The sequence below is a fragment of the Rhizophagus irregularis genome, chromosome 11 (assembly GCF_026210795.1).
Source record: "Rhizophagus irregularis chromosome 11, complete sequence".
NCBI classification, from domain to species: domain Eukaryota; kingdom Fungi; phylum Glomeromycota; class Glomeromycetes; order Glomerales; family Glomeraceae; genus Rhizophagus; species Rhizophagus irregularis.
The window spans coordinates 2060311-2077636 of NC_089439.1; the positions used below are offsets into that span (position 1 = coordinate 2060311).

At 26.7% G+C, this 17326-nt stretch overlaps 2 protein-coding genes across 2 annotated transcripts; both read right to left on the bottom strand.

Moving 5' to 3' along the window:
* Positions 1-4181: 4181 nt before the first annotated feature.
* Positions 4182-4562, bottom strand: OCT59_002967 (uncharacterized protein; the record flags this gene model as incomplete). The annotated part of the gene is made up of 1 exon (XM_025319297.2): positions 4182-4562. One exon carries the CDS (start codon positions 4560-4562, stop codon positions 4182-4184), a length of 381 nt encoding a protein of 126 aa, XP_025174167.1.
* Positions 4563-15089: 10527 nt separating this feature from the next.
* Positions 15090-15521, bottom strand: OCT59_002968 (uncharacterized protein; the record flags this gene model as incomplete). The annotated part of the gene is made up of 1 exon (XM_025326822.1): positions 15090-15521. The coding sequence occupies one exon, from the start codon at positions 15519-15521 to the stop codon at positions 15090-15092; it is 432 nt and encodes a 143-aa protein (XP_025174165.1).
* Between the last annotated feature and the right edge of the window lie 1805 nt (positions 15522-17326).

The following is a 17326-nucleotide window of genomic DNA, read 5'->3' on the forward strand; positions in this document are numbered from 1 at the left end:
CATTATAGAGTATAATGACCAAGTTTTCTTACATTCTTGATAATGTCGCTTGTTTTTGATTGTGACCATAATTTACATTTTTTTGAAAATTTGGGCAAAATTATATAATTAAATGAAATTTACTAATAGGTTAAATCACCCAGGGTTAAAATTAGTCTTATACTATAGTTTATTTTGACTATTATTAAAGTTTATAGATAACATTTTACTATTTCTCTTTTTTTTCAAACCATGATTAAGAAAAATTCCTTTTTTCACCTATCAATAATACTTGCTATGATCAATTTAAATCAGATGGACATAATGGTTTGCAATTTTTTCATTATATATTCAAAAATTAACCAACGTGGATTCAAGGAGGCAATGCACACATTATTTCATCAATACCTGCCGATGATAATGAAGATATTAAATAAGCGTCCAGATTTAGCTGATGATGACTTTTATTTGCAACCTAATCCATCTTGGTTAAAATATGGAATTTGGTACAGAACTACCCATGTAAGAATAAATAGATTTATGCAAAATATTGAAAATATTGGACGTGATGTCTAAAATCATGAATAAATATAAGGACATTCATTATTTTGTAATAGATATATAACACCATCTTATAACTACATCAGTAATATGTCCGAGTTCTTTCAGTTTACAAATCATTTATTTTTGATAATAAAAACATCTAGTACTTAAATGTATAGAAATATATGAAAAATTACTTAGAGCGTTCTCAATCACCTATTGATATATTGATGAGTGATCTAGTTGGTCAAAAAAAAAAATCAGAAAGTTTCAAAGAGTTTCGGAAAGATTTCCTATTTTGATGAACAACAAACGAGCTAAAAACAACCTTTTTTTAAATGATCAATTGATAGAAACGCATTTTTTTTCAATTTATTTTATTTTTAGTATAACAAAAATGAGTTCTCAACAAGATATAGAAAATTATTGTTTACTTTTAATGAAGAAATTTTTAAATAAATAGTAGAGAATTTGATACAAATATGCATTGCCCTTTATTTAACTTTCACTCAAGTTATCATTATCATAAGTAAGTCATTGCTTAAAATTTATGTCAAATTATAAAAAAAGGCATGCTCAAGCTTATGATTCTATTGATCCCGTCATTGGTTGTGAAATTGAAATCTTATTTATGCATAAGGTCATTCAATTACAATAAATTTGTGTTTATATTATCAATCAATGCAAGTGACAAAGTTTAAATGTCTGCTGGAAAGTAAATTAATAACCTCCTGACATATCTAAATATTTGATATTTCAGTTTACTCTTTTTTACTTATAAAAATTTTATCTAAAGATTTTTGTTATATTTTCAAAAATATCAATGAATATGTTCAATGGTCGTCATAATCTAAGCAAGTCAAGTAATTTCCTTGATTAAGGCTACTGACCTTTACAGAATAACATGAAATATATATACCGTATAACACGGATCAACTTTTAGGATAGTAATTATATCTAAAGTCTAAACTGGTACATCATTTGTGAAGAATACTTTGTTCCTAACGATATTCTACTTCTATTAGCATACAAGATAAATTAAAATATTCAATATTATATCCATTCCGAAATTAAACAACCCCGAAAATAAGCAACCTTAACCCGCATTATGGAGATTTTGACCAGAATTATGACTGCTTTGGCTGGAATAATTAAGTTCAAAAAATGGTTGTTTAATTTCGGAATGGTACGGTATTCCAAAGAAATGGTTAAGAGAAAAATAAGTCTTACCTAGAAGCTTACACGAAAATTTTGTCATGATGAAGACTGGAAGAAGATGAGAAAGTAAGTTTCAGTATTGTTGGAAGGAGAATGTAAACAATCAGATTAGCGATTATAGTATAATGTATGACGAAAGGGGTTTGCAGCTGAACTGACTTTCGTTTGATTGAAGGTGATTAATGGAATTGTTAACTTCTGATGACCTTATGACATCTCAACTGAAGAAACAATTTTTGGACACGATAATGACCCTAAATATGCTGCAAAACTCACCAACCCTGTAAAATTTTAATGTTTCTATATGATCGGCAAAATCTAGGTTTTATTATTAATTCAGTGAATATTAGCATGGATTAATATTTATAGCCAATTGAATTACCGTTCTGACTTACCCATACTAACAATCTCTAAAAATGAAGAAACGTATTTGTTTAAAATTAATCAGCAGTTTATGCTCGAAAGGTAACGACCCTAACGAATCCATATTTGCGTAATATCACCGCATATGCAACGCCAAAAAAAAAATGACCTTATCATACGCATTATATTACTATTCGGCTGGCTTACTACTTACTATATAGTATTTTATTATACACTGGTGAACTTATTTAAAACAGTATTATCATATATAACATCTAAGTTATGACAGTGATGACAAATGACCCCGAATGACCTTTGAATGACCTAGTCATTTGGGTCACTTGCTATCACTGAGTTATAATAGATTTAGCTAATAATGCAGCAGAAATTAACAAAAAAAAACATGACGTATATTCAGTATATCGTTAACAATAATTTATAATATCTCAAAAGATTAGATTTTGAAATTACGATAGGATGCAATTTATATGTGACGACATAAATCAGATATACTGTAGTTTGAAAAATCTACGAACATCCTTTTTAAGAGTTTTAAGCCTCAAATCCAATATCGATATGACAATATTCGAAAAATCCGTTATCGAAACACTGAACACTGCAGAAAATTATTTAACTCATTAAATTTAAAATTTATTACATTTAACCGATGTATGTAAGATACCGAAATTAAAAATTAAGAAATCGATAGATAAAATATCATCCGAAATCAAACTGCATCCAAACTGTCAACCCATTCCGAATAATCATACATGGTTTGTATGACTATTTTTTTTTGTTCTCGGTCAACTATGCTTATTAGAATGTTACATGGTACAACAGTTTCACGCAGATATTTACGAAAAAGTTTAACAATTGGTAAAATGGAATGCTGTCATACGTTTAAATAATAACAAATTGAGATCACTGACAGGAAATTCTAAACTCAAATTGGTTAGAAGTCATTACCTTAACCCTGTAGATGATCGTCAGGTGTTAAAAATAGACTATTATTTGAATGAATATTTATATTGTAATAATGTATTTAACGATTTGAACTAAATAAAGATGCATAATATGTAAACAATGTTTTAATAGTAATAAGTTTATTAATTCTAATCTTATTATTTGCTCCAAATCACAAAATACCGCTGTTCAAATACTCATCACAACGTAAGAATAACCAAATGTTTTTCTAGTTGTGAAGAAACAAAGCCACTCTAATACTCCATTAGTGAATGATAGAAGTTATGAATAAAAACTTTAAAAATTTACTTTGGAAAGATTACGCATTAACATATCAGTTAATTAGTTATTACGTCTCACCATTCGTCATCACTGTCATAACTTAGCCGTTATATATGATAATACTGTTTTAAATAAGTTCACCAGGACCCCGAGCTATATATATAGAGGTAAGGTGCAACCAAAAAAAAATTACTATTAGCTCTACGCATTTTTTCAGGGCCGGAATTATGATAATTCCAGTCAGCGTCTAGAAAAGGAAATATATTCCGGCCGGCATTATATATAAAAGGAATGATCTACATGATTATTTTAGTCAATTTTACGCGATCCCTTACTACCTTTTTATGTATAGCTCGGGGTCCTAGTTCACCAGTGTATAATAATAAAATACTATATAGTAAGTAGTAAGGCCAGCCGAATAGTAAATATAATGCGTAATTGCGTATGATAAGTACTACAGTATATCTATTAATACTACTTACCATATTTTGCAATATATGTTATTAAAATAAATGCAGAATATTTTTTAATATTTAGCCATTGGCTTAAATTAGTTGCAGTGAAACACTTGTTGTATTTATTGTAAAATTAATGAATCTTATATCTTAAAATCTTAGTAATTATTCCTTAACATAACGATTACGAAATTGTGTTTGCGAATTTTTCTCGTACTATTAAAATTGTATTTTTTGTACTAAAGCCCTCGGATAAAAAATATAAAATAAAATAATAAAAGCATAATTTAAAAAACTAATTTCTATTAATTGAAAATGCTTACATTGGAAAAAAAATCTTAATAGAACTGAATATTCAATTTAATATTCGAAAACGCGTTAATCATTCTTTTTGGAAGGTTTGTTATTAATACCTTTGTTGTCATTATTGCAACTTTGAGTTGCAAAGTTAGCCAATTTTTGTAAACTTTCTAACGTGAAATTCGATAAATCGTACTCTAATTCACAAGGAATATTGTTTAAAGTAAACTTCGCACGGAATATGGAGATTCGATTAGTCTTCCTGGTAAAGTTCTTATGAAAGTTATTGACTATTTCTTCTATCCTATTCACTTTATTAGAAAATATCTTGACAGAATCGTCCGTTTCTTTACAACCAGGACAAAGCTTTTGAGGTTTTCTTTTAATTCTCCTGCTGTTTGTATTTAGACCGATTTTCTGCATGTATGGTGTTCTTTGTTCATAATTTATTGACGACATTAGTTACATATGTATCTTAGAAGTTTTTACTTTTTTCCTACTAGAGCGACATGGTATAGTATTTATATAATATACTAGATTTTATATTTATTTATAAGAAACGCCATTTATATGATACAGCAGGCGGAGTATATACACATGAATTATTAATATTCACGATATGTTATCACGCCCGTGAAACTGCACTGGCGTTTAGCTATTACCATATTAATAGTTTACCACTCCCATTGGAACGTTACTTAACGTCTTAGTTTAATTCAATTTATCGCTGCACTTTGCGCCAAATTGATCTCAAATATTTTTTGTTAAATAAATTACCAAGTTCAGCCCGCTTCTTATTCTATACTTTCGTAATTGAAATATGGAAAATATTACTAATAGAATCATCAACCATTAATTACAGTATATGAATATAACAAATTGACCATTTGTCCATTTATACTAACTAAAATATTTATTATTGATGGAATACTCTTAAATTTATTTTGGATATCCAATACTATGTCCTTTTTTCTTTTTTTAACATTAGTCTTAAAAATAAAAGTAAATAAAACATTGATTCATTATTGCCGCATTAAAATGGTGTACGAAAACGGAATTGTATCAAAATAATCTTAAAAGACTAATAAATCTATTATGTAATGTGTATGAGATTGATGCTAGTCATTATTTCATATATTCATAGTAATACTCTGATGAGTACAACTAATTTAGCAGGTAGTTGCCTAATTTGTATACGGTATATAGAAAATATAAGCGATTAAAAACCGGTTCTATTTTGATTTGTTTGGTTTGTTTACTAATATCCATCTCAGTTTTTTAAATAGGAAACACCACTCAGTTATTTTATTCCAAGTATTTCTTTTATAAAATAAAAAATAAACAATCATCATAGACCGATATTGTTTATTTAGGCATACATGATTATACATACAATGTAGCAGCTATTTATTACGTAATTCCTAAAATTAGTAACGGTTTCCTTTTTTAATCCAATTAGCTGGCTGATTACTTTCAGTATTTAAATTTTCACAATAAAGAAATTATTGATAAAATCAATACTGGAATTATTCTATATAAACATTAAAAAAAAAATCGAAAAGTTAGTCAATTTTTTGTCATTTAATCGCCGTGAGTCAACAATTTCTTGGAAGCGTAAAATTTGGGTCCTCTTGGCAAGAAATTCTTCTTGTGTATTGCGCTATGTATTTTACTTATTCAGGGCCGAGACCCATACCTCTAATATTATAATATAAAGTGTCCAAATAAACAAAAAAAAATTTTAAGGTTATACTCTATAATTGCATAATTTTTTTGACGATCCATTAAATTACCTTGAAAATCTTACGAGTTTACTATCTTTATCATAAAATTATGTTGGGGTTTCTTCTTTTTTGTAAGATATTTATTTATATAAATATTCTGACAATTATTTTTATAAATAATTATACATAAATGGTCTTAAACTAAATTGTATAAAATCAATAAATAATCATTTTATTGAACGTCCATATAAAAAAAATTCTGGAAAAACTCCGATAAATAGTTTTTATTTCGAACTCCGAAGAAACTCATACACGTGATCATTTTTCTGAAAAATTTTTTATAGGGATATGTCTAGAAAACATACAGAAGCAACAGAATATATGCAGGAGTTAATTCGTCAACATTCAATAACAGCGCCTCAATCGCCTCATGTTCCTGCTGACATTGTCGCGATTCCCGCTGAAAGCAACGTCAGCCTAATAGAACACTGCATTTTACAAATTTACAAACAACTAATTGTTGTTTGTTTACACTGTACAAGAATGTACAAGAAGATCTACATGAATTATATAGAAGCGAACCTGCATAATTTTAATTTTTATGTTTAATTTGTTTAATTACAAAAATTTTGTCATCCAGCTCCATATTTTTAGAAAAGGATTTATACTGTATACACAAAAAGCTGGACTATACAGTAAAGTAAAGTGATATATATATAAATCAAGTGTAATTATGAGTTACAACAATGAATTTCCTTTATTAAGTATTACAAATTAATGATCGCCCTTTATTTAACAAGTTTTTTTATATTGTAAAATTTATAAACTCCGAATTTATTGTAATAGGGGTTGACTTCCTAGGCTGGTTCTTATTCAGTATATAAAATATGAATATTTGTAATTTGTTTAACAATATGAAAATAAATTTCTTTGTTTATGAAATGCAAGAAAGCCAACGAGTCACATTTAAGCCCTATAAAAAAGGTTTGTGCCTAAATTTGTGCCAAAAGGGCTAACCATACAACATTTATTCGAAATTTGTACTAAAAAATAATATAAAATTCGAACAAATTCATTTGGCATAAATTTGGCACAAACTTTTTTTATAGGGAAGGGCTAAATTTTAAGTTGATTCAGCCATATTTGTTTTATTATTGCCTGATCCGATATGGAATAGCAAAATCAATGATTCTGTGAATGATTGTTAGTATTCGCTTTAACTAAATGTAATTATTAATTTATCGTAAATACTTCAGCCTACTTATTATCATACTTTTTGTTTTTGGATAAGAATGAACCTAAATGTATGAAATTTGATTCGTACCGCAACGTATTTGTATAGTAATCCCGCTAAAAATAGCTTCTTGATAAATTTTAGGAGAAGCCCTTTTTGTCAAACGATGCGTCATGTTACACGCATTAATTATGTGATAAATCTATTTAAGTGTAATTATGTAATATTTTATGTCTAATACTATGTCTAATATCGCGGTATATATTAATACCGTTAAAATAATTAATCATTTTAAGCTATTATTAATTTCGATTGATTTGATAGTAAATAAAAAAAAATACATACAGTATATAGGAATATTAAGAACGAATCAATAAATTCGAGCCAGCATATTTTTAGAAAGTAATCAGATTATCGGTCCGAACGATATTTTTTTATGAATACCTTATGTATCGATTTATTGAATGGCTTTAAAAAACTTCTAAATATAACATAACCGCGATCTACGGGAATTTGACCAGAAATGATTATGTTAGTTTACACGAAATTTCAATAAATTTGTGTATTTTAACATCTTATTATTTGGTAAAGTAAAATTATACTTACCAAAAGCTGAGTAGAATTTAATTATAGTATTTTACAAAAGTGGATTTAATATCTCCAAAAGAACGGTAATAACGAATTGTTATTTTTAGGCAACAATTTGGATCATTTATACATTTCCAGATTTTATATTTGTAAAGATGTTACGCAAAGAAATAATCATATTTATGATTTTAATTAAAATTGGAAGAAAAGGATGTATCAGAAACTGTCGCAAAACATCTATCACAAAATTTCTTGTGAAATAAAATCATAGATAATTAAAATAAATGTTATCTATGTTAACAATATTAAAAGATATTTCCGTTAATAGAATTTTAATTTCGAGAGTCGGCAAACACGCGAACGTCAATTATTACGAAATTTCAGATGATAATAAATGCTATTGTTTTTTATTATTATTAATACACGTTTTGTGATAATAGTGTCTCTAGGGAAACCGTTATTTAAATTTACCCTATAAAAAATATTCTAGAAAAAACTCCGTTAAATGATAGTTTTTATTCCGAAGAAACTCAGACACGGGATCATTTTTCTGAAAATTTTTTTTATCGGGTTCCTTAACGTACACTGGGGGGCGTACGATATTAACGTACGGAACTGGCCGGAATTAACGCACGTGCACGTGCATAACTCCTAAATTCGGGCCGCCAGGTGTACGTTAAGATTGTACACCCCTGTAAGATAAGGACGCCAGGTTTAAATCAGCTAGCGTGCTTTTGAAAAGTGCACGCGGAGTAGTTTTCAACTTTTAGGTCGAAGTTGGAAGAACCTTCCCCGTCCTTTTTTTTAAGCAGCGACTGAAGTTGCGTATTATAAATAAAATATTTTATAATTTCCTGATATATTTTCATCTTTATATAATTATATCTCTATAATTCTACCTATATTAATTTATATAATAAATAAAAGTCCTACAGCATTTATTTTACTTATAATTTATTTTTTATTATTCCAACTTATTACAACTTATAAAGTTACTTAAATTCCTCTAACCTTCATGTATTTATAGTCCTTCGTACTTTTTTAAATGAAATGTAAAGTGGTAATTGTGATCTGAGGCACAATTTAATATAACATAATTAATTTAACAGTAGATAACGATTTGGTTTTTGTCAATTAAAAATCTTTCTTAAATTTTTTCCATCACAAGCACAATTTATCTTACGAATTAAGAAGATATACCCAAGAACACCAAAAAATTATCGGTAACGTAAAATAATATTTTTCATTATAATATAATTTATTCGTATTTTATTTCGTTATGAAAAAAATGCGTTTTTTTATATATTATAAAAATTTTTTGCAACCTTGGGAGTATAAAGGTGAACTATCAAATTTTGAAAAGAATTTTCTATTTAATACATTATAAAATTATCTTTTTATTACAATTATTATTAGATTATATATTGTTAAATTTCTAAAATGACAGAATAGTTTATTCAGTTTATTTTAATAAAATAAATTTTATGAGGTAAAAAATAAGAATCGGGGAATTAAGAAACTAAAAAAATACAATCAAAAATTGTATATAAATTTCCTTTTTCGTGAGAAACAATTTATTTGAAATACAATATTAAACTATAAACTTATACACTCATAAATCAAAGTTTTTATATTAGCAGGACTATAATAATATAAAAAAGAAAACCCAGTAATGACAAAAAAAGATAAATAAGTATTAAAAAAAAGAATTGAATGATAAAGAATGAAGGTTGATAAAAGAATTTAAAAAAATAAAAAAAAATGAAAAAGATGAAAAAATGATAAGAAATAAAGGAAATGAGAATATGAAAAAGTAACAAAAAAGATAAAGGACGAAAAATAAGATAAAGAGAAACAAAATGTGGTATAAAAAAATAAAGAACGAAATGTAATGGAAAAGATAAAGAGAAATGAAAACATGATGAAAAGACAACAGGCAATGGAAAAAATAAAGGGGATGAAAAGGTGATTACAAAACAATCAGGAAACCAAATAAAAAAAATAAACCCATAAAGAAAATTAGAGAAAAAAATAAAATTAAGTTAGTAAGTAGAGAAATATAAAAAAAAAAGGAAACCAAAAAGAACGAAAGAAAATCATACCTTGATTATACTGTATAACTAGATAGAAGTACTTCATCGCAGAGTTAACAGAAATAAATAAGGGAAGAACAAAAATAAAATAAAAAAAATATGACGCGACTATTATTATTTGTTAAAGGTGCTGCAGTGAATAAAATTATAAAATTTTTTCTATTAATAATTAATCTTATTCTAAATATTGTTTTAATATTAAATAGTTATAGCATACTTAATAGGATTACCCGAATTCCGATATTATTTGCCGCACAGATCTTATTTTGATTGGTATAAAAAAAAATCAAAAATTTGAATTGGATAATAAAATAATTTCCTATTTTGTGACATCATTTAATTAATAAAAAATGTGACGTATGATCAATTTTCTAAAAAATTTTTTATAGGGATAATTGGTTATAACTCTGGAGGTACACTTTTCTTAATAAAAGTCGATTGAGCGTTTCTTTACTAAAACAATATTCGGCAAAGAGCGAGAATAACAATTAACCTATAATATTTTATCGGATGAGTTATTCACGCAATTATATTACATAGAATATTCACAAAAAGAAAAGAAAAAATTGATTTTTATTTTGATTTTTTTTAACCCATAAATTCGAAATTTCACTAGTCACAGTATATTCGACGTAAAAAAAAAAGAGAAAGAAAATAAATAATAATAAATAAATTAAAAAAAAAAGCGACCAAGTTTGTTGTTTATAAATTTTATAAATCGATCTGGGTGAACACCTATTTGACTGACCGCTGACCGCATCAGCAACCAATTATCTAAGGGTGCAAATTTACGATAAATCCGATCTATTGAACAGGGCTAGAGAACTTCGTCTGACTATAATTTTGGATCGAATTATAAATTATTTGGCTAGAATTAAAGGTTTAAAAATCGAAAACAAGAAAATTTTGTAAAAATAAATATCGCTAAATTTTAAAGAACATATTTTATTTACAATAATGAAAATAATAAATGACATAAAATGAGCACTAATTTCAGGTAAAAGATTGCTGATTGATATAATTGTATATATATTGATCTTACATTTAAAAACATTTTTAAGAAATACATACTTGCCAATGAGGGAATCAGGGAAAAAACTATAATAAATACTATAGTAAAGTCTCCCCAGTTTTCACGAATTAAATAAATTTTTTCTTATTAAAAACTACAAGTATTTTAAGATAAATGTTCCTTCACTTTTTTTTTTGCAAAATTTTCTGATTGTCATACAATATAAATCTGACCAATAAATTCGTACAGATGAACTAGCCTTATATGGCACGTCTGCGTCTATAACATATTATGAATAATATAGCCAATCCGATCATCAAAAAACTGTGCTCAATTGTAACTATTATCTGATTGGTTATACATTTTTTCGGTCAATCCGATACGATCAAGAATTGAACAGGTTCTTATTATATAGTTCATTGAATAAGCCAGTGGCCACATGTTCAATAAAAATAACAAATTAGTAATCAATATTTAATGTAATAAGTATTAATAAAATGGTAACTTTGGCGTTTATTTGTGCTCCACAGGCGCCCCAAATTTTTTTATCGTAAATTTTGACCCGTCCCGATCGGTTCAGATTTTATATTTTGATTAATATTATTAAAAAAGTTAAAGTAGATGTAATACTGTCTTATTTTTTTATTCTGAAAGTTAAAATTGGCGTGCTGTTGCAATCTTATTTGTTTTGGGCCTTCACCGATTTAGGTGCCAATTTATCATGTCGATCATTAGTAATTTTCTTAAATAATGCTCCTTATGTAATATTTTCAAATAGCTTCCTATTTTCTGCAGATCCTCTTGTGCTAAGCCAAAATTTTTGAGTAATTTAACTAACTTTGTTCGTGATCAGAAAAGTGAACCAATAAAAAAAAATTTTTCCAAAATTTGGATTTTTGTTTTCTAATAATAAGGTTTCTTTGTCATTCTTATCTCCGTATATTCCGAAATGACTAAGGATAAATGAAAATACTTGAAAGAAACGCGATTTTAAAACCAATCGGCGGATGTAGTAAGGACAAATACGAAAATACCTACTTTTATTATTATACAGATAAAAGATAATACTGTGTATCACTTTTGTCGTATAATGACAGAATAATATAATTTAAATTTTATTTTGTTTCTGCATTTTCCATTTAATAATCGATGCACAGATTATATCATAAATCTTAATTTTCTCCGATTTCGGCCGAATTAACACCAACAGTTAGATCCTTGGCGCAAAGTCTTTCCATAAATAACATTACGCTTTCCTCGGCTGATTGTACGTAATTAGTTACCCTGCATTTTATCTTTTACAAGCTACTACTACTAGTAATTATTAATAATGAAACAAAGAGGGGATAGTTCATAATACATTTTTAGTTAAAAGAACGGATTCAAATGATAATGCAATATATTATAAGTTCTGATTTGTGCTAATATTTGATTGATATTATTGCACATACTTGTTTGATTATTCGTATCCGTAACATGAATATTTTTTTTACGCGACTTTTTTACTTACCAGAAAGTGAACAGCATGGACGCAAATGGTTAAATATAGATATAAAATAGCAGATGAATAGATATTATTAATTAATGCACATCATTACGATGGTATATTACCGTTGGCCACTGCATATAAAAATAGTACCCCATGATTAAGGCCCGGGTATTGTTCATTACCCATGCTACCTAGTTCTTGAATAATACCCGGGTATAACCTCTAATAATTTATTACTTTTCATATAATTTATATCCAAATATAGTACCCGGTGCACCTGCGGGTACTATTCAATTAAAATATCGAGTTCTTGAATAAGCCCCTGGGTACTAGATGCAGTGGCCAACGGTAGTTCTTATTTAGGTTTAATTACAATAGATTTATACAAATTACATAATGACGCGCAAAAGATCTTTTGATAACATTGACAATATTCTTTTATTGACTGGCATTTGTAATACCTAGTGTCTTGATTTTTTATTGTAAACATCAATGTCCAATTTTTATTTTTCATTTGTAAGATCTGCCCAAATAAGATAATTTAATGACAGATTAATAAGTGTTGACGGAACAATCGGAAACATTGGATTTGACTCACTTGATGATCGGAATGTCGATCATTTTAGCCAAAAATAACGTAGGATTATAAATTAAAAAAAAATATATTCTCCAAACTTACAAAAGAGCCACAATATTCCAAGATAAATGTTTTAGTGAAAACATTTATTTTTAATTTCAATTTGTATTGTTTTACCTTTGAATTTTATACTAGTAAATAAGTTATGCGAATAAATAAACATATTTATGATTTTTAAATTCTTCGTCACATGTTTGAAGAAAGTGTCGCGAAATATTTGTAAAAAATTAATATTTGTAAAAAAGATCTTTGTAGATTAAAGTCACATATTCAGAAGGTAATTTATTAACAATTTGTCATCAATATCCAACTTAAAAAAAAAAAATTGATGAAATATTATTAATAAAATTTTTATTTTGATTCCACAAAAATGTATGACATTAAAGATAAACCTTGGTAAATATCAAGTTATAATGCTGCCATACTAATATTATTTACTTCTTTTGTACTACCATAATATAGAATTTTCTTAATGATTGCTTATTTTTCATATTCCTTTTTGCGTTTTTCTTTTGAATCTTAACAATTTATCAAATCGAATAAATAAAATATGACGATAATGTCAGATATCTAAATTGTATTCATAGTCGAAAGTGTTTTTACCGAAAAGAAAAATAGTTACTTTCTAGTATAATGACAAAATTAGAGTTTGATTCCGTTATCCGTTCGAATATTCAACAAAATTGTTAATTACAGTTACGAATAAGTGACTGAAATAAAAAACTTTAGAATAAACATTCTTACAAAATTAATACTTTTTCATTTAGATTTGTAGATATAAATAAGCAAAAAATATTCTTAACAAAGAAAAAATATTAAAATTCAAACAGAAAAAAGAAAGAAAATAACTTTGATAATTTTTTCACATAATTCAAACTTTAAAATGAATTAGACTGAAGTTATTAATATCCGTTCAACAACGGATCCAAACTAAGTATTTTTTAAAAATTAATTCATAAAGTATTTTTATTACCGATAATTTAGCTGCTAATATGTAAAATTTAAAAAGCTTGATGAATCTAAGAGATTGTATGAAAGTATTCCCGACCTAACACATGTGACATCCGAGGTGCGTGACAAATAGAGATCAAACTGAGAATAAATATAACAATACGCAGTAATCACGTGAATGTGAAGCCCGTTAAAGCAAAATTTGTTTCGATATATTAATTCTCTTGTAGCAATAATTATTTTCACGGAACTTTCAGTGACTCAAAATTTTTAATGTTTATTTATATAAGCAGAACACAAATAAACGCCAAAGTTACTATTTTAAAAAATTCACTTCTGATTGCCTGATTTATTGATCATGAGACTACTGATAACCTCAATGAAATTGATTATATAGTAATTGTATAAATAATTAAATAAAAATTTTGCAGTATCACTCTATATAATTATTAGCATTTTATTAAAAGAACCAATAATTCTTATTTTTTCAAATAAATAAATAAATAAATCAAATCAAATCGTTATAATTTCGTAGATTAAAATTTTTTGACCGATGATTAGTCAAAAAAAATCTCATCTAATAAAATACATTGTCTACTTTGTGACACTATATAATTAATGCACTAATGAAACTTACCACTACCTTACAAAATTGTTTGTTTGTTTAATTTGTGTTAAATGAACAAATATCCTTATAATAAGTTAGTAAATAATATTATCTTAACAACTTGATATAGGTCATATTTTGAGCGTATACTTTTTTTGGCTATAACTTACAGCCAAGTTGATTGTGCGGAAAAGAGCGAATACGTGGCAAAATCCGATAATATATGTGAATTAGTTATTCATGCGGTCAATATCAAATAAAAATATTTTAACAGAAAAAATAATGAAAATCCAATAAATAAATTAAACTAAAAAATTTATTCATTCGGTAAATCGTAATAATTTATTAATTAAAAGTGGGAAGAGCTAAACGTAAAAAAGGAATTGAACTACTTTATATGTATTATTTATAGTTTATGGACAAATTATAATTAATGATGGAGTTAAAAAAGATAGTATTATTAGTTAGACTATTTCCTAATTAGTTAAAGTCGATCATATGAATCTTAAGTATATAATATAATTTCTTAATGCATAAAATAAATTGTGTTTGCGATAAATCGTCTAGTAAATTAAAGTAATTTTTATTTTCTGTTTGTCCGATTTGTCATTCGTCGATTTTGCCTTGATAAGTTGTGAATATCGATAGTGATTATTTATCATCACTTTTATCAAGATTCTCGTCGGATGAGATAGAAGATGGATTTTTATTATTGGTATCATTGATATTGCAATTTTGTGTTGTAAAAATTACGAGTTTTTGTAAATTTTCCAAAGTAAATTTAGATAAATCGTATTCTAGTTCACATTGTATATTATTCAAAGTAAACTTTGCGTTAAAGATAGAAGTTTTATTGTTTTTGTTCTTATTTAAAGGAGTTTTATAATAATTTTTAATAACTTCTTCTATTTTATTTACTTTACTAGAAAAAAGTTTGACCGAATCGCTCGTCTCTTTACAATCTGGACAAGCTTTTTGAAGTTTTCTTTTTTTTAATCTATTTGCATTATTATCGAGACGAATTTTTTGGACATGATACGGCGGTGTTCCGCGCGTTTTTTGATCATAATTTTTTGATGACATTGGAACGAAAGTGAAAAAAGTAGGATTGGAGCTTATAAACTTATTGTCTCTAAAAATATGGATTATTGATAAAAATTTGGTTTTTTATACTTTTTGTTCCCAACGGCTAATTACAAAAATTTGGTGATTAAAATTACCTAATCCGAAATAAATTACCCAATCCGAAATAAATTACCCAATCTGAAATATTTGCTTTAATAAATATATTATTAGTTTAAGATTTACTTTCATCTTGAATACCATTAAAATACTAGATTTGCAATATATAATATCAGTTTATAATTCAGATATTTTAAGTCTTCACCAATAAAAATAATCATCTATTATTAAAATATTTATTGGATAACTGCACTTGTAGAGTTTATAGATGCTAGGGTGTGCATTTATTAGAAAGGAATACATGCATTTATGGAATATATTGAGTAATGAACTTTCAAGAACAATGTATTCTTTTCAATGTTTCAAAAATAGATATTTTTTCATAAAATCGGTCAGCCAATTAGCCTGATTACCGTATAGCACTAACTAAAATACCCCGGGTACATTTCGTTTTGAATAAATACGAATCACATATTACATATTTGATATATTCACTTTCAAAATGGTGTGACTCAGTATATTTAGATTATTGTATTCGACTTACCAATCAATCACTATTTTGCAAATGGGCACATTTTTCAGGTTTGTAGAAGGGTCTGATATGTCCTTTCACAAGCTAATTTAGGATCAATTTGTTTCACAAAGACATCAGCAATGTCGCAATTCTAAAAATGTAAGGAATTTATTATTATAATAATGTACTATTAAATCTTCATATAAATTAGTTGTAAATATTATGTACGCCACGAATAATTTTCTTTTGGTGATTCCGTAAATGTATCACATTTACGGAATTTATAGTCTCAAAACATGGAAATTATCTAAGTTGTTTAAATTTTTAGTTATTTCTCCGTAAATGTATCACCTTCACGGAGTTTTTACGGATATTACGGATTAAATTTTTTATAGGGATTTTTCTTTGTCAACTTGCTAATTTGAGTTTGATTCAATTTTGAATAGTACAAAAATTTCGACTCATAGCTGTTATTATTAATTGAAAGAATATATGACAATGTTTCATTTTACAGGATTATTAGCAATTGTTAAATCAATTTTATTGTTACGATACATCAAACTTTCTCATGAAGAAATTGCTAACAAGCTGTCTCACCATATAGGGTATATAATTAATTTACAATAAAACGCGTAGATATCACAAATTAATTGGATAATCATTTAAAAAATATATTATGCATTTATGTACATAAAATTTTCTTAAAGTATCACGTTCAAGAACATTCCCCAAAATTTAACTTTACATATATACTGAAAAGCAAATATTAACAACCAAAATTTATAAATATATTTACCTATAATAACACCTATTTTAGTATTACAATAATAATAGATATTCTATGATTATCTCAATACAGGAAGTAAACCCTGCATATATTAATTATTTTATACGTGGTTAAACTTGTTAACCTACTATTAAATTTAGATCGGAATTTAGTACTACATGTTCGTATGGTATGATTTTTTTTAATCGAATCGCGTGAATAGTCATTATCTTGCTTTAATACTAGGACATTGCCCCATGTCTCAATCTAACTAGGTTGGGACATGATCAGATTGAAATATTCTGTTTCAAGTTGGAATTAGTTTCGGAGTATCAGGATTAGTTTCAGGATAACCGAAACTAGTTTCGGGTTTCGGGTTTCATTTCGAGTTTCGGAAATAGTTTAGGGTTTCGGATTAGGTTTCGA